This window comes from Ixodes scapularis, unplaced genomic scaffold, assembly GCF_016920785.2.
Source record: "Ixodes scapularis isolate PalLabHiFi unplaced genomic scaffold, ASM1692078v2 PGA_scaffold6__148_contigs__length_123643588, whole genome shotgun sequence".
Lineage (NCBI taxonomy): Eukaryota > Metazoa > Arthropoda > Arachnida > Ixodida > Ixodidae > Ixodes > Ixodes scapularis.
In genome coordinates, this window is record NW_024609881.1 from 104,212,993 (window position 1) to 104,236,778 (window position 23,786).

The window sequence follows — 23,786 nt, forward strand, 5'->3', positions numbered from 1 at the left end:
GCAATGTTTTTAATAACAGTATTTAACCTCTGCCTAATACTCGACACATTAAAGCTGAGCCTTTTAGTAGTTACACTTTATGCATGATGTCGCCATCCATAAGGATGACTTCATATCTGACTACGTCATCCTCAAACGTAACTGCACTTTCCTAGGTCAATGTTTCCTCGAAGACGAAGGTCGGCGAATCGGAACGACATATACTACCAAGACCGTACAAAACAGGTCGGAGCTGATGTGGACATTCTCTGAAATATCGATGAAATCCGACATCAGACGTCACATAAAGTAGCTAGATCTTCGCGGGTGCGCAATTCGTTCTACATTTCTCCTAAAAACAAATGAAAAAAAAAATTATACCGCTAAAGGAGCAGCAATTACGGTAGGTAGTAGTTCGTAGGAAATTGCTACAAGTGGAATAGCGACGCGTAATTGAAGCGACTGACCTGCGTGCTACGTGAATTCTACTGTTTCTTTTTCATCTTATGGTTTTTGTTCTTGACACGTTCCTGTTATCGTTGCCGGCGTTCGTGCGCGGTTTGTACAAGTGGCCGCTGTCAGGCGTGCGTGCAATTCCGAACCAAATCTGTTCCGGCGTCGGCGACTTCTTCCAAGCGAGCACGCTACGCACGCTACAGTATAATCGCGGTGGGAAGCTCGCTAGGGGCGCTTTTGTTTTCCTCAGTATGCGTAGTGCACGTGCTACCCACGCGATGATGTTTTAATTGTCATAGTGCATAGAAGCTGGCCAGTGCACGAGCTTGCACCAGCAGAGAAAGTTGAAGTATCCTCACTCTGGGTTGTGAAAAACTGCCACCAGGCGGCGGTACCCAAACTTCTCGCCGCGAATAACCGCTTCACGGGTAATGAATTTTTTTTTTTTCCTTTCCCCGAAAGTTGGCGCCGTCTATAACTGCTAAGCCGATTACCCGAGTTTTGCCATCGTGTGGTCTAGAACTCTGAGCGCCTATTGGACAGCGAATGTTGCGTAAGCGTTCGGCATGTGTACTCGGTTCCAATCGCGCGCTTCGTGGCCAAGAAATGGCGGCTGCCAATGTTGCTCGACGGGGTTCTGGAAAAGGGCCTATCGTAGCTCGCCGGAAAACTCCTTACGTGCGCGGCCTTGGCTTTGCTCGACGATTTCGTATAGGGTCTTAACACCTGACGATATCGTCGTACGTATATGCACCAAAACACGCTTTTTTTTATTTTTTTTTGCGAGAAAACCTGCGTTTGCCGCACACCGGGCGCGGGCACTGCAGAAACGAACTTCATGAGAAGGGAAGCGCTTGTGCCGTGCCGACAACAATCGTTGAAGGTATCGAGACCGCCACTTCCAACGAGAACGCCGTTGTTTTGGTTCGCTATTGTCACGTGATCACTCGCGCCAGCCAAAGGGAATGCACGGTGGCGCCACCCGCGAGGGGCTCCTGTCACACGATCGCTATGGTCACGTGGTCTGGTCACAGAACCGCTTACGGGGGTGACGCGATTGTAACGGCTACAAGTGCACCGACTGGAGGGAATCCGCACAATTCGGCGGATTTCGCTAAAATTATAACGCTCGATAGTTCTTTTCTTTTTTGTGTGTGTGTGAGTGTTTACGTTTATATAAAGTTACTCTTCTCGAAAATGTACTCTGCGTTTTAATGTTTCAATGTTCGATTAACAGCCTAGTTACACTGGCATACACTGAACTGTAGTTACGCTTTACCAGGCTTACAGCAGTTTATAGTCTTGGGCAACTTTATGTGGTTATATGCATCTCGAGCGCCCATCAAAGCTGCGCACGCGCACTCTTCACTCCTTCTGAAGTAGTAGTCCGAGAGTACATGGCGGTAACTGTGGTGAAGTGTAACTGCAGGTAAGGGTGACTTAACTGCGCTTAACTGTACTCGTTTAACGAGGGTAATCAAATTTCTCAAGTAATACAAAGTTGCTATCGGACGACGGAGGTCGGTTCTCCTAACTGTATTCCAGGTAAATCCTCTGTACTAAACAACGGTCGTTACAAGGCCACAGTTCGACGTTTGGCAGCACTGAATGAAATTTGCAACAAAACCACAGTGATAAAGACACGTGCCCAAACCTGGGTGATCTGGTTTGGGTGATCTGGGAAGATTGGAAGCGCGGGCCCTATAGCTTTGACAGCTGTCCTTGGTGCACGAGAGCTTGTGCCGCCGAGAGGTGCAGAAGCTCGCGCTTGTAGACTTTTGTACGGTACAATTAACACAAGGTGGAGCAGAGTATACCAGATCCTCGCGCTCCGAATCTGCAACCGGGCGCTCTATGGCGCCGTCGTTGAACTGCCAAGCTTTGTGAGTATAGAGGAGGATATATGCTGCCACTTATACCACCGCTGTCCTGTGACGCCCCCAGGATCGCGACCGGCGACTGCGTGACGCTTGTTATGAACTTATCGGGCGGTAAATCGAGGGAACACTTTTGTGGACGCGGGAAAGTTCACATGAGTTTGGACACGCGTTTCAGGCACTATAGTGTGAGCATCATGTGACCTCCGATGATAGAAGTTTCTCGTCGCCTGATTGGCTAGGACAGTTCGCAACGTCCCCTTCGGTGCGGAGTAGATATTTAATAACGGCGGAATTGGCGCCGTGTCTGGTAACTGACGGCGCCAAGAATTGATCGTCTTTGCCCGATATTGAATGCGATGATGGATGACGACGGGGGGACCACGCGTGGCGTGTCTGTCGCGGACCATGGCGTGCCGATTGTTGGCCAACAAGATGATTAGATGATTTTGTTCTTTGCCACTCGTAGTTCATGCTGGCCCCGGGGTTAATGGGCCAACGCAAAACGAGGGCTTAGAAGGTCGTTAAACCAACACATAAAGAGACCATAGCGCTGCAGTGTCCACGTCACTTAGTGGAGGCCCGCGTGGGCTATGGATTGAACACAGTGTGGCGCGGATGAGCGTTCGGCGCGTTCTCGGGTGCAACTGGATTCGACACGAGTGTTGCGTCACCACTCGGCGTGAACTCGGATCCAGTCACACGCTTCGCGCATGAAGCGATGCCCAAAGTATGGCGGCCGCCAGTGTTGCTCGACGGACTTTTGAAAAGAGTACGTTGGGAGACCACTGCCAACGAGGCTCTTCTGCTCAATGCCGAATGTGCCCTGACGCATTGGGCATGATGGAGTGGAGCGTTCTTTTTTTGTGGGCGGGGCCTTTCCTTCGGTTCTTATACGTTGTGATATAGCCTCCTATAGACCCTTTCAGGCAACATTTCATGGGCGCCGCCATCCTGGCGTCACGTGACCCTGCCGCCATAGCCGACCTTCAGTTTCTCGCCGTTGCTCCGCGTTGTGTGGCCACTACCGGAGCTTTGTTTTTGTGTTCTTTTACGTTCCGTGTTAAAATCTTGTGTTTTCTTTAGGTCTTTTCGATATTTCGGGCTTTCATTTAATCATTTGATATCTATATATTTGAACATAGCTCTTGTATTTTCTTATTTATGGAATGGAATCGGACAGCTAATGGATCGACGATGCAAGATTATGGCCTAGGCTTTAGAGACCATGTAAGTTCATCACATGTTTTCGTTTTTGTCGCTTATAAAGGGCAGTCAGCACCATCGCAACATATGGAAATTTCGACTCACCCAGTAAGGCTATCGCAGTCGTGCTTCTCGCTGCATGTGCGCGCTTTAGACATTGTTTCCGCAAGTAAAAGCCGAACCGCATGTAAGCGCTTTAGCAAGCGACGACACGAGAGACGGTGACAACCACGAGAGTCAGCGACGAAGATTTCCCACTGTCACCCGTCGCGTCGCTCGGTTTTTGGATTTCTAGAAAACGTCGCTCACCGTCCTGGTCGCTTGCTCCCGTCGCTTCCATGCGGTTTGCCTCGTCACGCGATTGACCGAGCGACAGCGAAGCGGGTCGCCGTCGCTTGCCTCGTTGCTCGCCAAATCGCTTGCATGCGGTTTATACTTAATATCGAGGCGCCAACGATTCAGTGTTGTGTGCATCGAAATTAAATAAGTTTAAACCGCATGTAAGCCGAACCGCATGTAACATGCGGTTCGGCTTTTACTTACGGAAACGATGTCTAAAGCGCACACAGGCAGCGAGAAGCACGACTGCGATAGCCTTACTGCGTCAGTTGAAATTCCCATATGTCACAATGGTGTTGACTGCCCTTTATTAGCGACAAAAACGAAAGAATGTGATGAACTTACATGCTCTCTGAAGCCTAGGCCATAATCTTGCATCGTCGATCCATTCGCCGTCCGATTAAATAAGAAAATACAAGAGCTATGTTCAAATTTAGATATCAAATGATTGAAAGAAAGCCCGAAATATCGAAAAGACCTAAAGAAAACACACGCTTTAAACGCGGAACGTAAAATAACACGAAAACAAAGCTCTGGTGGCGGCCGACGGAACACACACGGCGAGAAACTGAAGATCGGCTATGGCGGCCCGGAAGCCAGTTACTTGAGACTGGTGGCAGCTCAAGTAACTGGCTCCCTGAAAGCGTCTGACAAAGTCTAATTATGATGCAATTAAATGCAAAGGTGCAAGCGAGCTGGACAAGAATGACGAAATTAATCCCTGGAGAAAGGAAACAAGAGGGACAAACCACAAACATAAATCTCCAAACACAGCTAGCTGACTGGTGAGCGACCGAAAAAATCCGCCTGGTCCGGGTATCGAACCCGGGACCTCTCCATTACCAGTGGGGCGCTCTACCAACTGAGCTAACCAGGGGTTAGACATCAGTAGAGCAAACGGGTTTTATCAGCTGCCACCAGTCTAACACCAACAAGGGTGAAGCTTGCAAATTTGAAGTTATAATTATGATGCAATTAAATGCAAAGGTGCAAGCGAGCTGGACAAGAATGACGAAATGAATCCCTGGAGAAAGCAGGTGACTGGTGAGCGACCGAAAAAAAAAATGAAAGCCGTTTACAAATCCCTGTAACGCCGAATTGGAGCGCAGCTCTTGAGGAGGAGTAGGGAAGGGTACTGAGGGGGGTCACGTCACCTGCGGGTAGTCACGTGACCCCGGGGGGTCACGTGATCTCGAGGGAGGGGGGTCACGTGACCTTGGGGGGGGGGGGGGGGGGGGGGGGTCACGTGACCCCCGACCCCCCCCCCCCCCCCCCCCCCCCCCCCCGAGATTGGCTAAGATACTTGCTACTCTAATGTTTGGATAATCTCTGGATTTCTGGTTTAAAGTTGATAAAACGTAAAAAGTTAAATTTGAATAAAAAACAGAAAAAAAAGCGCTATCTTTACACCCGAAACATAAAAAAAGCGCTATCTTTACACCCGAAAATATGGCGTCTGGCGCGTCACGTTTCTAGGGTTCTCGTTTACCGTAAATTTGCCCTCTTCGAACCATGCCGCCTCCACCACCTCGCTTTTTGATGGAGAGCTCCAGTTGCCTCGTCGACTGCCTTGACGAAGCGGCGAGTGCGAGTGAACGGCACTGGCCTTCGTCCAGGCGGGCTGCCTGCCGGGGCAATTATCGTCAAAGTGCGGCCCGGTCAAACGCGTTCATTCGTCGGGCACGTGTCTTTCTCCCTGGACTGGTTTGACCGCTGCACCGCGTTTCTGGAATACCGTTCGTGTCTCTCTTCTTGGGGGCTTCCGCCGACTTGCGTCTGGCCAGAGGGCAGGGAGCGTTGTCCGATTGCACCCGGTGTTTGATTGATCGAGTGATTACGCCCAACGTTCGGGAATCGGACTGCAAAACGTCAACAAAGAGAACGTTTTTTTTTTTTTTCGATTTGGTTTTGCATTATTTTTGTTGGTATATTTTTTTTTTATATTTTTCTTAAATAAGTTGCTAGGGGCGCTATTTTGGGTGTGTTTGTCTGTTTGTTATGGGTGTTAGTTGGGGGTATCGCGTGGTGTGCCTAGTCCGTTTCCTCGTCTATTGTGATGTGAGCGTTGCTATCGTTGTTTGGGGGATCGCGTGTTGTGCTTAGATGGATATTTTTTAGTCTTTTGTGATGTAAGGTTGCTGTTGTTTGGTGTATCACGTGGTGTACTTACCTTTTTTAACCCTTTGTGAGGTCGGTGAATTTAAATCTTTTGTGGTGTAAGGTTGCTGTTGTTTGGTGTATCACGCGATGTACTTAGATTTTTTTTTTAACCCTTTGTGAGGTCGGTGAATTTAAATCTTTTCTGGTGTAAGGTTGCTGTTGTTTGGTGTATCACGCGATGTACTTAGATTTTTTTTTTAACCCTTTGTGAGGTCGGTGAATTTAAATCTTTTCTGGTGTAAGGTTGCTGTTGTTTGGTGTATCACGCGATGTACTTAGATTTTTTTTTTAACCCTTTGTGAGGTCGGTGAATTTAAATCTTTTCTGGTGTAAGGTTGCTGTTGTTTGGTGTATCACGCGATGTACTTAGATTTTTTTTTTAACCCTTTGTGAGGTCGGTGAATTTAAATCTTTTCTGGTGTAAGGTTGCTGTTGTTTGGTGTATCACGCGATGTACTTAGATTTTTTTTTTAACCCTTTGTGAGGTCGGTGAATTTAAATCTTTTCTGGTGTAAGGTTGCTGTTGTTTGGTGTATCACGCGATGTACTTAGATTTTTTTTTTAACCCTTTGTGAGGTCGGTGAATTTAAATCTTTTCTGGTGTAAGGTTGCTGTTGTTTGGTGTATCACGCGATGTACTTAGATTTTTTTTTTAACCCTTTGTGAGGTCGGTGAATTTAAATCTTTTCTGGTGTAAGGTTGCTGTTGTTTGGTGTATCACGCGATGTACTTAGATTTTTTTTTTAACCCTTTGTGAGGTCGGTGAATTTAAATCTTTTCTGGTGTAAGGTTGCTGTTGTTTGGTGTATCACGCGATGTACTTAGATTTTTTTTTTAACCCTTTGTGAGGTCGGTGAATTTAAATCTTTTCTGGTGTAAGGTTGCTGTTGTTTGGTGTATCACGCGATGTACTTAGATTTTTTTTTTAACCCTTTGTGAGGTCGGTGAATTTAAATCTTTTCTGGTGTAAGGTTGCTGTTGTTTGGTGTATCACGCGATGTACTTAGATTTTTTTTTTAACCCTTTGTGAGGTCGGTGAATTTAAATCTTTTCTGGTGTAAGGTTGCTGTTGTTTGGTGTATCACGCGATGTACTTAGATTTTTTTTTTAACCCTTTGTGAGGTCGGTGAATTTAAATCTTTTCTGGTGTAAGGTTGCTGTTGTTTGGTGTATCACGCGATGTACTTAGATTTTTTTTTTAACCCTTTGTGAGGTCGGTGAATTTAAATCTTTTCTGGTGTAAGGTTGCTGTTGTTTGGTGTATCACGCGATGTACTTAGATTTTTTTTTTAACCCTTTGTGAGGTCGGTGAATTTAAATCTTTTCTGGTGTAAGGTTGCTGTTGTTTGGTGTATCACGCGATGTACTTAGATTTTTTTTTTAACCCTTTGTGAGGTCGGTGAATTTAAATCTTTTCTGGTGTAAGGTTGCTGTTGTTTGGTGTATCACGCGATGTACTTAGATTTTTTTTTTAACCCTTTGTGAGGTCGGTGAATTTAAATCTTTTCTGGTGTAAGGTTGCTGTTGTTTGGTGTATCACGCGATGTACTTAGATTTTTTTTTTAACCCTTTGTGAGGTCGGTGAATTTAAATCTTTTCTGGTGTAAGGTTGCTGTTGTTTGGTGTATCACGCGATGTACTTAGATTTTTTTTTTAACCCTTTGTGAGGTCGGTGAATTTAAATCTTTTCTGGTGTAAGGTTGCTGTTGTTTGGTGTATCACGCGATGTACTTAGATTTTTTTTTTAACCCTTTGTGAGGTCGGTGAATTTAAATCTTTTCTGGTGTAAGGTTGCTGTTGTTTGGTGTATCACGCGATGTACTTAGATTTTTTTTTTAACCCTTTGTGAGGTCGGTGAATTTAAATCTTTTCTGGTGTAAGGTTGCTGTTGTTTGGTGTATCACGCGATGTACTTAGATTTTTTTTTTAACCCTTTGTGAGGTCGGTGAATTTAAATCTTTTCTGGTGTAAGGTTGCTGTTGTTTGGTGTATCACGCGATGTACTTAGATTTTTTTTTTAACCCTTTGTGAGGTCGGTGAATTTAAATCTTTTCTGGTGTAAGGTTGCTGTTGTTTGGTGTATCACGCGATGTACTTAGATTTTTTTTTTAACCCTTTGTGAGGTCGGTGAATTTAAATCTTTTCTGGTGTAAGGTTGCTGTTGTTTGGTGTATCACGCGATGTACTTAGATTTTTTTTTTAACCCTTTGTGAGGTCGGTGAATTTAAATCTTTTCTGGTGTAAGGTTGCTGTTGTTTGGTGTATCACGCGATGTACTTAGATTTTTTTTTTAACCCTTTGTGAGGTCGGTGAATTTAAATCTTTTCTGGTGTAAGGTTGCTGTTGTTTGGTGTATCACGCGATGTACTTAGATTTTTTTTTTAACCCTTTGTGAGGTCGGTGAATTTAAATCTTTTCTGGTGTAAGGTTGCTGTTGTTTGGTGTATCACGCGATGTACTTAGATTTTTTTTTTAACCCTTTGTGAGGTCGGTGAATTTAAATCTTTTCTGGTGTAAGGTTGCTGTTGTTTGGTGTATCACGCGATGTACTTAGATTTTTTTTTTAACCCTTTGTGAGGTCGGTGAATTTAAATCTTTTCTGGTGTAAGGTTGCTGTTGTTTGGTGTATCACGCGATGTACTTAGATTTTTTTTTTAACCCTTTGTGAGGTCGGTGAATTTAAATCTTTTCTGGTGTAAGGTTGCTGTTGTTTGGTGTATCACGTATTGTACTTAGACTTTAAAAAAAAAAAAAAAAAAAACCTTTTGCGAGGTCGGTGAATTTATCCTGTATCGCGGTCTGCAAAGAGTTCCTGGTGGCTACAAGGGTTGTGGCCCGGGAAATCGAACACAAAAGAAAACTAGAAGAAAAGAGCGGAAAACGAAGGGATAAGTTTAGAGCGATGTGTTCAAGTTATATGGTTCTATGTGCCGTAGAAAGCATTGTACATTTGAGGAAGTACTCTGCAAGGACGAACAACGTGTTGTATACGACTGCAATTACGTCCCGGAAGTAGAAGGATATTGGTTCGCTGCAAAACACAAACAAACTCGCGAACGGACGATAAAACTTTTTGTTGCTAATATTTCGGCCGATTTTTCACGAAATCGTTCCGTGTACGTTTAGTTTTGTTTTCTTCTTTCATGGCGAAGGAAAAAATATAAAAAAGAGGCGGATATAGTTCATATTTTCCAACACGTATAGATGAATGAGCTGTCCCTTACATACTTTCTCTCACTTCAGGGTGGATATTGAACGGTACGCGACGCAGAAAAAAATTGTGAGCAGCGGCATGGGCTTCCTTTTCGACGTTCCGAACAGAGCCTGCTCAAAACGTAAAAAAAAAAAAAAAAAAAAAAAAAAAAAAGCAGCTGCTTGCTTTTTTTTCTACGTCTGGTATACAATATATATATATATATGTATGTACACACATTTTTTTTTGTGAAGAAGTGTTGAAAACACGTTGGATTTTGAAGGGTAAATTAAAAGGGCATCATATCGACACCATTCGAACTTTTTCTCGTAGAACCAAGCAGAGCAAGGCTTACCATTTTAGTTCGTCAATCAACCACTCGTTGTCTCTAGTGCCTGATTGACGAAACGAAATGACGAATGAATTGAGAGAGTGAGAGATTATGCAGGCAATAAGCAGGTTAGGAAACCTATATATATATTTTTTTGGTTTAAACCCGAGACAATGGAGAGATAAAATGACGGACATTTTAATATCCGGTATTTTATTTATCGTTCTCTCAGGATCTGTAGTGTGATGGTAAACATTGCTCTTTCAGATAGTACCTGTAATATAACATGGGGTTATTTTTTTTTCCTCCGTTTATTTAAAAAAGAAATTGCGAGGCTATCCTGTCTGACCCGGTATAACTGCTGCACTTTTCGTTTGTATCTGACTTTCTGCATCGTATTTCCGCAGGCGGTACACAGTTGGCTGCAATTTAGCGGAGATTTTTCTTTTTTTCCCCCGCTGTTTTTTTTTTTGTTTGTTCGTTTTTTTTTTTTTTTTTGTCAATAGCGGGAACCGGAAGGCAGGGATACGAAAGAAAAACCCTCGTGTTTTTGCAGGAATGCGTTCGAGTCCACCCGAGGCGGTGGCTCAGTAGTTAGACCAGGACCAACTTGAATAGGGGGGAGACCTGTCTATCGCGCGCCCCTCCTATGGGAGAGCTACTGGAGCTCTAGTTGGCGTTGCGGCTACGAGGCGGCGCGCAAAGCCCCCCCATCGATTTGAACTGGAAAGGCTGCGCGATTCACGGTGCGATACTGAAACCGATGATTTTGTCTTACAGGCGTCTATTAAAGCCTGAAATTATTTAGCACTGGTGCAGCTTATGTGCGCAAATATTTCATTTTATTAGATTCACACAGTAATAATTTAAAAAAATATATATATAGCTTTTTTCACTAATTACAAAACAAATTTTATGCGTGCTTTTTCATAGAAGTCCTACACCTTCAATTGGACTACTTCCAAAACCGACGCGCCCCATCGCGGCGAAATACCACGCAATGCACTCTGGGAACTAGTTGGTCACTCAGTTTCGGTTTCGACTGAGCAGCTTCATCTCATGCTATCACGCCGCGACCGAACACGCAGCTTGCGTTTTCGGTTATCTGACTTTTCACGAACGTACAATACACTCATTCTCGAGCGATACATAACGAAGACCGGGGCACTTTCCTTGGTTCCCGAAACACCGGATATTGTGCGTGCGTATGCGAACGTAGTAAGTCGTGGCTTAGTCACCTCACCCCACGAGTGCATGTTTGAGCTCAATTTCGATAATCCCGACTAGTACCAGTGAACTAGAACTGAAATTTGTTCATATGGGGCCTTACACGTGTTTCTTTCTTTTTTTTTTTTTTTTTGCCAAACGTCCGTTTTTTGTTACTTCATTGGGCGAAAAGCAAGCCGCATCCTCACAGGGTATCAAAGTTGAGCCCAGCGTTTACGCATGAACTTTTAAGAAAACGCAATAAATTGGACCTCACTACTGCACAAAAGTTACTATGATGTCTTCCTCGTGTGATCATATATCTCCCACCTAAATTTTATGCTGATAGCAGATTAACTTTTCGCAAACGCTGAGATCAGCTAGTTACGACGGAGGCCCTAACAAGCGTCCCCTACTCCTCGCTAAGCCTTTTTGCACGAGCTTTTACTGACGCCCAAGATCTGTGCCTGAACGGTGTGTCTGAAATTATCTCGGCATACTCAGGCAGGAAGAAAGCAAACACATAACAAATATTATGGCCATTAGCAACTGTCAAACGCGCTTTGAATTCGTTCGAGCACTTGTGTGAAGAATGTCGCACCGTGCGCCGTACGGGCGTGAACCCCTATGCGGTGCGCATAGGGGTTCATGCCCGTCCGGCGCACTTCCGGCGAACGGTGCGGCATTCTTCACACAAGTGCTTTACTTTTGCTTTCGTAAAACGGTCTGTATGTGCGAATTTGCCTACATGATTGCAGGATAACTCTATGCGCATATGCGATGTTGAATATTAGTGGAAAGCAAGCGGGTGGGGACTTCACTTCGTGCAGTGCTGCGGGTCAGTACAGATAAGAGATAAGAAGTGTTAAAATTGAGCTTTTCAATGGCGCCTCCGAGGTTTACCTCGCATACTCAGACATATTAAGAAAAACAGTAATTGCAAAAGGTAATATTTCGTCTATGGATGCACAAAACAAACAAACTTCCTGACCAACAACACCAATGTAAAGGCGCGAGCTCGATGTATGCGTACTAATTGGTTGCTAAAGCTTGTTGATTCGTACACAAGCAAGATCCCCGAGCTTCGCAGCGTCGAGATTCCCAGCACTGGCTCGTTCACATACCTCGATTGGAACGCTAAGAGGAGGGCTCAAGTACAAAAATACAACAAGTATGTGTTAAGACAAGCTATACGTCTCAGGCTCGTGCTAAAGTTTCGAGGTCTGGCAATTTAGGTTAGTTTAGAGACCACAAATGACGCTCTCGGGACCAGAAAACGATCTCTTGTCGACGTGTCGATCGAAACCGAAACCATGCCACCCTCCTCCCTGGCCAACTAGTTCCCAGAGTGCAACGCGCGCCGTGTTGCATGCAGGGCTTTATGGAAGTAGTCTATTCGGGAAGTCGGTTTTTCCTTTTATGACCTACTTTGCCTGGAGCTCCTCCATCATGTTTGATGCAATGATCGTCAGAAAAGGCCTCGTGAACTTCCTGACGACGACTTCAGCCAGGGCCGGTTCTGTGATCTTGTCAGTCGTTGACTCCACAGGCAAATAGCAGGTTGCTCGCAATTGCCGGCAGAACCCTTTTAGTAAACGTCAGCAGTGGCTTCCTCGGTGCAAATAACCCCGCCTGGGCAGAATTGGCTGCGCTCTCAAACGTAATCAGAAAGTTGACGAAGCGGGGGCTGGGGTTGCGCGGTACCCCACGGTCCAGGTTGTATGCTATCGTAACGGTTGTGCTGTTGTGTAGAGGGGACTTGAGCTGGTGCAAGCACCTGTCGCTGGCAATGTTGTCTTCAGCCGCCCTCACGAGGAAACCTCCGATGTGTGCCTCCGCGCTGGTTTGCAATCCTGGAGCTGGAAAACCTACAAAAAACTTTGTTTTGCGTTTTTTACTAGTTTTAATTTGTTATAAACAATAAAGTGGTTCCTTATCTGGGAACGTCTGAAGTTCCTTTAAGAAGGGTTGCAAAATATTCTTCATATTTCGTGGCGGAGCAGCAGGCTGCAGTTCTGGCTTTTGCAGCAGCGCACCGATATCGAACTGTGCCGCTCCGTTGTGGAATGCCCGTGAGAACCTACAAGGATAATAAATGATGATGATGATGATGATAACAATTTTGTGCAGAGAGGAGAGGGCGCCTTAGGCATCCGTTCAGCCCCACCGCAGAGAAGGGCGACTCTTCTCTGTGTGAAGAGAACTTGGACGTTAAAACGTGCTTGACTCCTTGGTCCAACAGATTGCGTGTGCACAATAGAGTAGACAACGTTCTGATTGCTAAGGCTTCGCGCGTCTCGGACGTTAGAAATACGCTGAACGACGGTGCCGTTCTCTTCCAGTTGTCCACGCACTCGAAGAATCTGTTTTCAAGCGAAAATATCGAGGGGTCCATCGACTCCACCTCGGCCCTTCTGAGGCAGTATTCCTTCCGTTCACCGGGCTCGCCGTCCGTAGCAGATAAAATTCTTGTGTCGCCATGTATAACTGTTACAATTATCCTAAAAAATGAATTGCACGCAAAAAAAAAAATACTTTTTTTTTTGTTTTTGCGATGGTGGTGCATGCGTCGCCGGGTTTGTCGATCGGATAAATCTCGAACACAAAACATCGTTGGCACCGCACTGTTTTTTTTTTTTTTTTTTTTTTTTTTTTTTTTTTTTTTTAATTTACATTTTTTTTTATCTTTATCTGCTGTAAAATTCTGAGAGCATAGGACAGTGCCCCCGCTATCACTTGGGCGCCATTGGGAGTTCTTTTCACATTTAAAAGAAAAGAACGAAAAAAAAACAACATTGAAACATGTCCTGAATGCCTTTTTTCTTCTAATATAATATGACGCTATTATTTTTATTTTTCCAAATGACTGAGATGAAAAAAAAAAACAAGTCGACACTTACCCGCTCTTGAGATTCTTTTAATCCATTCTGCGGATACTTGGTGATGGAAATTTGTGAAACAGAAATCATTCGCCCTTTTTGTTGTGCGAGGTACACAGCGGCACGCAACAGTGCACCAATTACCCGCAGTTCGAGTCGACACTTAAATTTTCGTATCGTAACACACAGATTCCAGCGGCGTAGCCACGTCGCTTCGGTGTTTCCCAAGGCGTCCCGGACTGGATCCGGGAGGGAAGGTAGGGGGGCTCCGAGCGCCACCACGAGCGTTCGTGAGGAATGCGCGTACTACTGAGCCGGCGCTGAGCCTCCGTTCAGTAGACAGGTCTCCCCGTTATTTAAGTTGGTCCTGAGTTAGACGCACACGTATGCATGTACTCCGTTTCAGCCTTGGACCACAGCGGACGCTACGGGCCATTCCAACCAATCACGCGCCGCGAAACGCATCACGTGACCAGGCGCGTCGTTGCGCTTCCTTTCGAAGGTCACGTGACAACGCTCGCGCTCCACTGGACTGGCTTCGATGGCTCTCGCGTAGCGTGCGGTCCAGCCGAACACGACACGGGGAGTATAATACTTGGCTGTCTGCTTTCCATCGCTTTCGTCCCCGGGGGCAATTAAGGTGTCTGCGAGCCGACGGGTCGGCCGGAACCTGACCTTAATCGAGAATGCACAAGTGTGCCCGGACGAGGTCGACTTATTATCGGATTGTAGGGCCCCAATGTCCCCGCTCTTGATAGCATCAAACGCTTGTTTTGCTTTCCTCTTTCCTTCCTTCCTGATGGGACCAATGATACAGCGTCAGAGGTGCACCACCTGGGTGCTCCTCTTGTTTCTGTACGTGTTCTATGAGCGCTGAACCGATCACGAACAGAAAAGGCCTATGCGGAGAGCAGGACGTCTGCTTCCTGCACAGGACCAACGCTTTTAGATTAGCTCAGTTACGGAAGTGCTCATAGACATTCACGAGCAGCGCCCCGTTATTGGAGATAACGTCACTGTTCGCTAAAACGTCATTCGCTCAAGTCATATGGACCCCAGTGTTTGCTTATGCACAGGTCATGGTCGTTTACTAGCGTGTGTCAGTATCTGTCTCCCCGCGATAACAGAGCGCATAAAAGAACCAACAAAATATTTCAAATAACAACAGAAATTCGCAGCTCACACTTTCGCGCTTTGAGTGTCTTATCGCAACGATAAGAATGCTTTTCATGCTGTTATTTTGTTACTGATATTGTTTTGGAAGATATATAGGGTGTTTTCACTGACGTAATTTCGTCCACCATTTTGTTGTTGCGAGCTGTCTGGCGTGTGCCACACTCGAGCATTCCAAGGATTTACATGCCCCCTCAAATGCGTACAGCACCGCTGACATCATCTCAACCGGTTACGATGTAATCCTTCAATGTAGTAAATTTGTTTGAAAAAACAAACTAACAACAAAATGGCGAATTGACGTCATGTGTAAACAACCTATAGACCTTTGCATCGCTTATCAGAAGGGCGAAAACTGCCGAGCCACTGAGCTGTGGACGCATGCGCTGCGTCTGATATGCCGCACAAGAGAGCAACAGCGCATGCTCAGAAGGCGTTCCGGAGCCCGGCAGACAAAGGTGGCAGCGCGCAGACGGCGACTTTTGCAACCAATGAAATTCTGCCACTTTGACGCCCGCGAGCGAGGTGGGAGAGGGTAAGGACGCACAACCGAAACGCGACCGAAAAATGTTAGATTGTGCTCGCCAGAGGTGTTGCTCAAACTTGAGAGCTAAAGGCCTATGGAGGGGAGACATTGATTCGTTTCCCCTCCACTTTCATATCTCCCGAGCACTTTCGACGACAGGACAAAAGGGAGGCATGTCACCGAGACCAAAAACCAAACCACAGCGTGTTTGATAAGAGGGAACGGTGATAAGCATTTACAAAGATAGCGGAGGAAGCTATTATGTCCCTCTTTGTTCAACGCTGCGAGGCGACGGCCTGCTTGCGTAACTCCAAGCGTTGTTTTAACCTTTTTTTTTTGTTTGCCCCATGATTCAACAATATGCTGATATCGGTGGAGTTGCGTCGTGCTCCACGTTTTGAATAACTTCCGTGTTTGCCGTTGCAGGCACGTTTTGTTGTCGATATTTATTTTTTGTGTTGCCCGCGCTGGCAGGCGTGACTGGAGAAAGGGTTGGGGGGGGGGGGGGGGGGGGGGCGGCTTTTAGAGATAAGAGTATCTATCTGCTTTGAAAGGGGATCGACTATTGTTAGGTTGTTGTCTAGACAGCGGCTGTTATCAAATCTGGGGCGCTGGACAGGCTGGCCACTACGTGTTTGCAATAACAAGGGTGGCTGTGACTAATGCTTATAATTCCTGATTTCAGGTGTTTTTTTTTTATTTTATATTAGAGCACAGCTGTAGGCGCCCGTGTGCACCTTGAGCGACGTCGCCGTCGGCGTAACCGCGCGTTGCATTATGGCACGGTTCCCATAGTGACGTTACGTGTGACGTCACCCTTGTGATGCCACACGGCACCTAAATATAGTGGGAATAATTAGCGGAAATTTAACAGGAATAAGTAGCGCTAAATTTAACGGAAAAAACATTCTTCGCTAAATCTAGCGAAAAAAATCCCCCGCCAAATTTAGCAGAAAAAATTCCCCGCTAAACTTGGTGGAAATTTTCCCCTGCTAAATTTAGCAAAAAACACTTCCCCGCTGCAGAAAATATATTAGCTGAACATACCCTTCCTTCCTCCTTCTCAAGAGCTGCACTCTAATTTGGCATTACAGAGAATAGTAAATGTCTCATTTTTTGGATGTGATTTTTGGGTATTATACCGGGTGATTCAAGGAGATGGCAGGCTCTTTAAATCGACCGGAAAATTTGGTTTCTTAACCTATCGCGCTATGACTTTGTGCAGCATTGCCCACAGATGGTGCATTTTTTTTTGTAAAATTTGCAAAGAGCGAACTTACCTGAGAAAAAAGTAAAGAAAGAAAAAGGCTTAACTCCTATGGAAACGCAGCGACGCCACCGGTCTGCAAACAACACGGCACTATTTTGCACGGGACACAAGAGATGGCGCTACAAACGCCGCCAACAAACGAGCATAGGACGCCGAGAGCCAGCGTCTTTAGCAGACAATCTTTTCGACCCAAAAGCGGCGCGCGTTCGGCAGGCGGTGACAGTCGCAGAAACAAAAACAGACAAGGAACTGCAGTTCCTTCTCTGCTAAATACGCCGGCTCTCGGCGTCGTCTGCTCGTTCGTTGGCGGCAGTTGGCGTCGCGACCGCTTGCGCCATCTCTTGTCTCCGGTGCGAAACGGTGCCGTGTTGTTTGCAGACCGGTGGCGTCGCTGCGTTTCCATAGGAGCTAAGCCTTTTTCTTTCTTTACTTTTTCCTCAGGTAAGTTTGCTCTTTGAAAATTTTACAAAAAAAATGCACCATTTGTGGGCAACGCTGCACAAAGTCGTAGCGCGATAGGTTAAGAAACCAAATTTTTCGGTCGATTTAAAAAGCCTGCCGTCTCCTTAAATCACCCGTATAATGTTACTAAGCTGATGCTGGCGTTTTGTGGGCATCTATTTTGCTGCATGTAGTGATCAATCATTTATTGGTACGTTCTGGTAATGTTTTTAGCTCTAGAGATTTGTTTGGGGCACTACAGTACGTTATGAATGCTGTTGGTTTTTTTGTTGTGACCAAAATAAATTCAGTGAACTTTGCCCTTTAGGGTTACAACTTGAAGGGGTGCAATGTTTGGAAACTTGGTTTTGTTGCTCATGTTTTTATGTCACTTTTGAACTAGACTTGTTTATATCCTATCATATTTTTTTCTCCCCTTTATGATGTCTCTGGTGTGTGGTCAACCCTAGGCCTAAGCGGTAGCCCTAAGGCATTGTTTGGGTGAGCCCCCGGGGAGAGAAACGATCAGGCAGAACCGGCCGTGGCAGAAGGAAAAGCTTAGACGAAAAACACCCGTGGCATGGTGGCGCTGCAGGCTGCAGTGCACGTGTGTAGAAAGCGTGCAGGCACTGACGCGACATTTGGGATCTGAGGGAGTTGGCATAAATAAATAAATACATAAAAAATGTCGCTGTGCATAGGTTTTCGTTGAAGTCCCCAGTCTAGCAGTTGTATTGCACGTGCTAAATCCCTCATCCACTGCAAAGACACCAGATGGCATATGCCCATTATGGCTAACTAATTTCCTGCTGTCTAGACATACCGTAAAATAGCCCACTTAACCCCAAGAGCAGATCGGGTGAAAATATGGAGTGGGCTAACTTTTGGTGTATAACAATCAAGAAAAGTTTAAAAATTGCTATTTTTAGGTTGTGTCTCTTTCAAGCTTGTTATGGTAGCGAGGGGCAATGAAGCAGAGATGACTGCTTCCCAGTCAGCAGCATTCGCTTATATCTTGCTATAGCTAATTAGCCACATTTACGCCGAAGCTGTCATTGATCCCTACATTACTATTACTAGGAGTGGGCTATCTTTTGGTGTTTAAAAAGTATAGCAAATCAAGCAAAAAACACGTGTGGGCTTTTCAGGGGCAGGGCATCTCTCGGGATTTTATGGTACACACAACACAGTTAAAACTTGCGGCTGCTTACAACCTGAGAGGCTTAAAACCGGTTTGTATGCCCCTTGTGGTGTGGTGACCCCGCAGCCAGTCGTAAGCAGTCACAAGAGGCCTGCAACCCAGTTTTCAGCTTCTCGGGTCGTGAGTAGTTGCATGTGTGTGGAGCAGCCACTAGCTACTTTGTGTACCTTTCCTCTTTAAGTGTCTGCACATATGCAGTGTCTAGAGTTATCATGTGCCAATGCTGTTCTTTATCGACAAGAAGTTGGTTTGTGGAAGCCGATGACTTACGTGTGGTCTGCTTCATCCTCCGCAGGGCGGACAAGAGCGAGGTCCTGACGGAGGACCTTGTGGTGGCCGAGAAGCGGGTCGACTCCATCAAGCAGACGTGTTCGAGCGCGCACAAGAGGATCCTCTCCTGCCTCCACAATGTCTCCCTCGAGGACGCCAGCACTGAGAAGCTACAGGTTAGGAAAAGGGCCTCTCTTTTCTTTTTCCTCCATTATGCTCCATCCTTGTACTAAAGAGACAACGCCATTTCTTTTTTTTTACACTTGGCAAGGTGGTGTTTTAAATAAAAACTTCACATTCGTAATGCTAGGAACAGAAATCAGTTTTCGGTTGTGCGTGCCAATGGTCGTAGACCTACTCTGGTCATAGGTGGCCTTCGTCCTTCCATCCTGAGCATTGTTTAAAGTGATTGGAACAAGTTGCCACCCAAAATTGTTTCTGCTCCTCCCACCTTTCTTCTTTTTTTTGTTATAATGCTACCAGATTTTTTTTTTTTTTTCAAATAACGACTGTGCTATTAATGTTTCTTGTCTTTCTTATTATTCCTGTCACTGCCCTTACAAAGTGCTGTCTTACCATTTTTACCTTTATATTACTTATTTTGTTTTGTTATAATCTACTATATGTTATCAATTTCACTGCATTGCCTAATGCTCCATATTTATGTATTTTTTACAATGTGTAGCCCCTACAATAATGTTTCAAAAGGGCATAAAATAAATTAACAATTAATAAAAAATAAAGCAGTGTAATTCCACTAATGAATACCCAAACTTTGTAGAACCTTTTATATTCTTTAGTACCTCGGACCTGGAACATGTCTTCCCACGAGAGACGCTATGCTAGCATTTTGGGAGCACTGTCATCACAGCAATAAGTAGAAAGCTGTGATGGTTCTTGTTATGTATGTTTCCTAGCTATTGCAGCCTACCTTTATTTTTGGAGTGGCAGCATCATGTCATTTTAATCTCCTAAAAATTGGTCTCATTGTCACCTCGTGAATAAAAATTAATCTTGTTAACGTCAAATGTCCCGTAATTATGATCACAAAACCTGCTGGCATTAAAGTTTCTGTCCCGCTCACATTTGCTTAAACTGATTAGCAGGACATGTTGTTTGTTCACCAAATATGTTATTGTTGGAGTATGGACAAGGCTGTTCACACGGAGTACAGAGCCAGAACAGAAACCTTTTTTTGGAAGGAACTGCTTGCAGAATAAGGCATGGGCGGGAGCTCTGTTTCTCCCTCCCAACTCTGCCTTCCTTGATAAAAGATAGTTGTCTCAGATAACAGTGCTGAAATTTGTTTGTCCACTGTTTTTGTCTTGAACAGAAAAAGGTTCCGGAACTCGCCATGTTTCACAGCTTGCAGGAGTGTCACAGGAACATTGGGAACAGCACACTCCTTGGGTTTGTACTTAACCTTTTGCTTTTGTCGTACACATTATCTTGAATAACCACTTTGGAGTTTTGTACACTTTGAAGTAATGATCTGCTAAAATCTCGACTGAAGTGCCTGCAATTTGACGGAGGTTTCCTTTTTCCGGTGTGAGTATGTGCGATTGAGATTTCGGTTACATGTCAGAACCCCAAGTGACTTAAAGGGATATTGAACCGAAATTTGGATTTTGCAAAGTAAGGCTGCAGAAGTGTTGAACGGGACGCTAGGAACTTCAATACATCACTCGTACATCGATATCTCAAACGGATGGCCGTACTTTTGGAAAAGAAGGGCGCGATCAAGCGAGTTCTTCGACATAACTGTCCTCTGGGAGAATTTGAGAATGACGATAAGCGGCCTCCCTTCTCTCCTCCTCGTTTCGGTTCACCAGCTGGACGGGACGTAGCGAGGAGGAGAGAGAATGGGAATTATGACGTGCCTTGTCTCGTCGGCCGGGTTCAATCGCGCACTTCTTTTCCAAAAAATTTGGCGATCTGTTAGATATATCGCCGTATGAGTGATATTTTTTGGTTTTGCAGCTTCCCGCCTATCCGCCTGGCCTTGTTTAGTGAGCTCGAAATTTCGGTTCAGTATCCCTTTAAACAAATTCTTGAATGCTTGCAGTGATCTCCTAGGTGTACCCTCCAATGTTTCGGAACGTAAACCTTCAAAATATTGTTATTTTGAATGTGCCCATCTGCAGAATGTGTGCGGTGTTGCGAAGAATGTGGTTAAACTTTGTAAGAAGCTCTGGAATCTGGGGTCAGGGAATTGAATTCGAAAACTTGGATGACGCTTAAGCTTCGCCTTTAAGAGTGATACGCGATAGTGTTATCGGGCTCCGTTTGCATCGCCTTTTCATTCACTGTGCAAGCGTGCCTTGCCTAGTCAGTAGCTTGTCTGGCTCGCAAACGAAAGGTCATGGGTTCGAATCTCATCTAAAATTCTTCAGATTTTTCTTTTAGGCATATCAATAACTTCATAAAGTGAAATCATTTTAAACATGCAGCAACCTTTAATTTACATTACATGTCATGTTTTTTAATCACTTTCATTCCACACGTGACGTCACGTTTCACGTGAGCGTTGTGGGTCATTTGAAATTATCACGCGAGGTCATGTGGCTGCGACGTCATGACCCTATCGACCGATCAGGATTTTCCCGTCTTGCCGGCATCGGCTTTTCTGCGACACAAGCTTCTTCACGCTATCACGTTAAAATGGGAAGTAAGAAATATAAGAATGAAATATCCTCAAAACCCTGGCCCTCACACATTTTTAGAAGTGTTTGGGCCTTTTCCAGGAAGTTTTAAGGCATTTAATGTAGTTTATATCAGTCATCTTGAGCCATTTTTTTTTTCCTTCGAATTCTTTTTGAGTTTTGCTGCTACAAAGCAAGGTTGGTAGCCAATCAGTCGAAAGAAACGAGAGGAGTTTTGAGCCGACGCATTTCCCGGTGTAACCAGCAGGACGAGCAGAAACTTGGTTTACCGAGCATTGTCGCTTCTTGCGAGGGCATGCGTCGCTGTCGCTCAACATCGTCAGTGGCCAGTCTCGTGGTATCAACGCTGCGATGATGGTAGGGAGTGAAAGCGTCCTCCTAGGCTACAATTACAGAACATTGCTCTTAGAACTGCTCGGTCCTTCAGGCTCTATTTCGGCGCTTTGCACACTGGAAGGTTTTGTTTGGATTTCCTTTTCTCTGCTTGCAGGTCGGTTTTGTGCGAGTGTGCCAACCTTCAGGGCAAGCTCGGTCAGGAGCTGCTCAACTACGAGCGGGAAACGGACAAGCAGATCCTGCAGCCGACGAACCTCCTGCTCGAAGTGAGTCCGTTGCGTTTGGTCCCAAAAAACTGATGGGTGCCTACACTTGGCATCAACTATTTTGCGCCACGCCGTCACGGTTGGCGTAGCTTGCAAGGTGCTGGAACTGTCCGCACTGTGGCGAGAGCACATTGCCTCCTCGTCTTGCGTCTCATTCGCATGCTCTCGCGCAACGAGGTTTGACAGAGTTGGAGCGCCGCACAAGCTACGGTAGCCTCGACAACACAGCCCGAAATAGTTGACACCGAGTACTGGACCCAACTATGGGCGGTGCAGTGCGTGTGTGTCAGGTCTTTTTTTATTTTATTTTTATCGAACGAGGGGTTGAGCCATTCGTTGCTCTTTATGTACCCGAGCAATGTATTCCCATTGTTATAGTTTTCGTGCACGCACATCGATAAAAGAAATCAAACTTACCGGCAAAAACATACGAGTCGTTTGCACAGAGTTTGGCTTGCTGGTTTCCGGCTGGAATTTGGGAGTTGTGTTGTTTTGGCCTCTGGAGCCAGTTCGCTGTATATTCTGCCTGCCCCAGCATTGTGAGGGTGGCGGTAGGGTCGTATTTCTTGAACCGGCGCTTTGCCGACTTGTTCTGAAGCGAGCTTACCTCTGGCCTTCTCCTCTCGAGCCCATTCATCAACTTCCTCTTTCTTCACTTTGCTCCTCCTTGACCGTTCAAGTTTTCCCTCCTCTAGTTTGTTGCCTCTGTAGCCAGATCATAACAGTGTGCCGCACTCTGCTATGTGCATCCTTGCATTTACTTAGTTAGTGCTGGGCGTTAATTTTGTTTCGAGTTTGGGCGTTTCACTTGAGCTTTGACACGCCTTTCTTTCCAGACGGACTTGCCGAACATCTCCAAGCTGCGGAGGCAGTTGTCGAAGCTCACGCTGGACATGGACGCCGCCAAGAACAGGTTGGTGACCTCCAGCACGAAATTGCAACTGCCAGAAAATATCTGCAATGTATCTCGTAGAAGACTGAATGCGGGGATTACCAGCCATCTAGTCTGTCTTCAGATCTCTGCTGCTTTGACAAAGAATGCAGAGTGGACAGATTTGTTGAAGGAACGCTGAATTCTGAAATGGTTGTGTAGTGGCGAGGCGCGAATCCCGACAGAGTGGGGCTCGGGTGCAAGTGGCCGGGGCGGCCGAGATCGAGGAAGCCCACCAGCCAAATGTACCGGTCGAAAAAAAGCTCCCCCCCCCCATTCATTCTGCCCGACGTTTATAAATACAATCGCCACCCAAAGGGGGCGCCATCATTTAGACAGAACTCGGTCGCCACACTAGCACCCTCTACAAACGCCCGAACAAATATTTTTGAAATCCGTGGACTTCACATCGCAAAATAAAGTTTCCCTGGAAAAATATCAGAATGAAATATTTGGCGCAATAGTCATGTCGTGCAACTTGTTTGAGCAATTCCAAACAATGCTTCTGTTTCAGGATCGACCCCTCGGAATAGAAGCATGTCTTGCAGTCGCTCCTAACTCAGGATGTTTTTCACAACAAAAATATTGCTGTAATTTGTTTCACTTTTTTTTTTTATGGTAAAATGGGGCATACGAGGTAAACTAAAAAGGCTTAATGAGAATGTTCTTTTTTTTGGGGGTGGAGAGGGGGGGGAGGAGAGGACTTAGCACCCCTTTAATAAACTCAAGAACATGAAATAAACTTTAGTGAACACATCTGCCGTCGCCCACTTAGGTACCACACGGCCCTAAAGCACGCCCAGCAGAGCGGCGGGAACACGACGACCAACAACTCTGGCGGCGGTGCGAGCTCCACCTCGGGCAGCTCCCCCTCCGGGGCCGGAACAGCGGTCACCTCCAAGACGGAGGGTCTCCGGGAAGAGGCCGAAGACGCGACCAGCAAGGTGCGTCGTCGTCGTTTTTCCTTTCCCCCGTTCCACTACAGTGCCTGGAACGCATTCACGACTGGAGCGTCTAGCGTCCCATGCAGCCCGTGTGTCAAAAGCTGTCCAGAGGTGGCAAAGGCGGTGTCACACGGACGTT

General features: G+C 45.7%; 1 protein-coding gene and 1 non-coding gene across 2 annotated transcripts in view; one reads left to right on the plus strand and one right to left on the minus strand.

Annotated features, from left to right (window-relative positions):
- LOC8027032 (rho GTPase-activating protein 44) overlaps positions 1-23,786 on the plus strand; it is a 110,253-nt gene that overhangs the window by 64,533 nt on the left and 21,934 nt on the right. The window contains exons 2-6 of the mRNA XM_040214559.2: positions 18,533-18,683; positions 19,841-19,917; positions 21,661-21,772; positions 22,609-22,685; positions 23,479-23,647. Coding sequence (XP_040070493.1) covers positions 18,533-18,683; positions 19,841-19,917; positions 21,661-21,772; positions 22,609-22,685; positions 23,479-23,647 — 586 coding nt within the window. The remainder of the gene's footprint in view (positions 1-18,532; positions 18,684-19,840; positions 19,918-21,660; positions 21,773-22,608; positions 22,686-23,478; positions 23,648-23,786) is intronic.
- Positions 4,662-4,734, minus strand: Trnat-ggu. The gene has a single exon. It is a non-coding gene; the product is annotated as a tRNA-Thr (tRNA).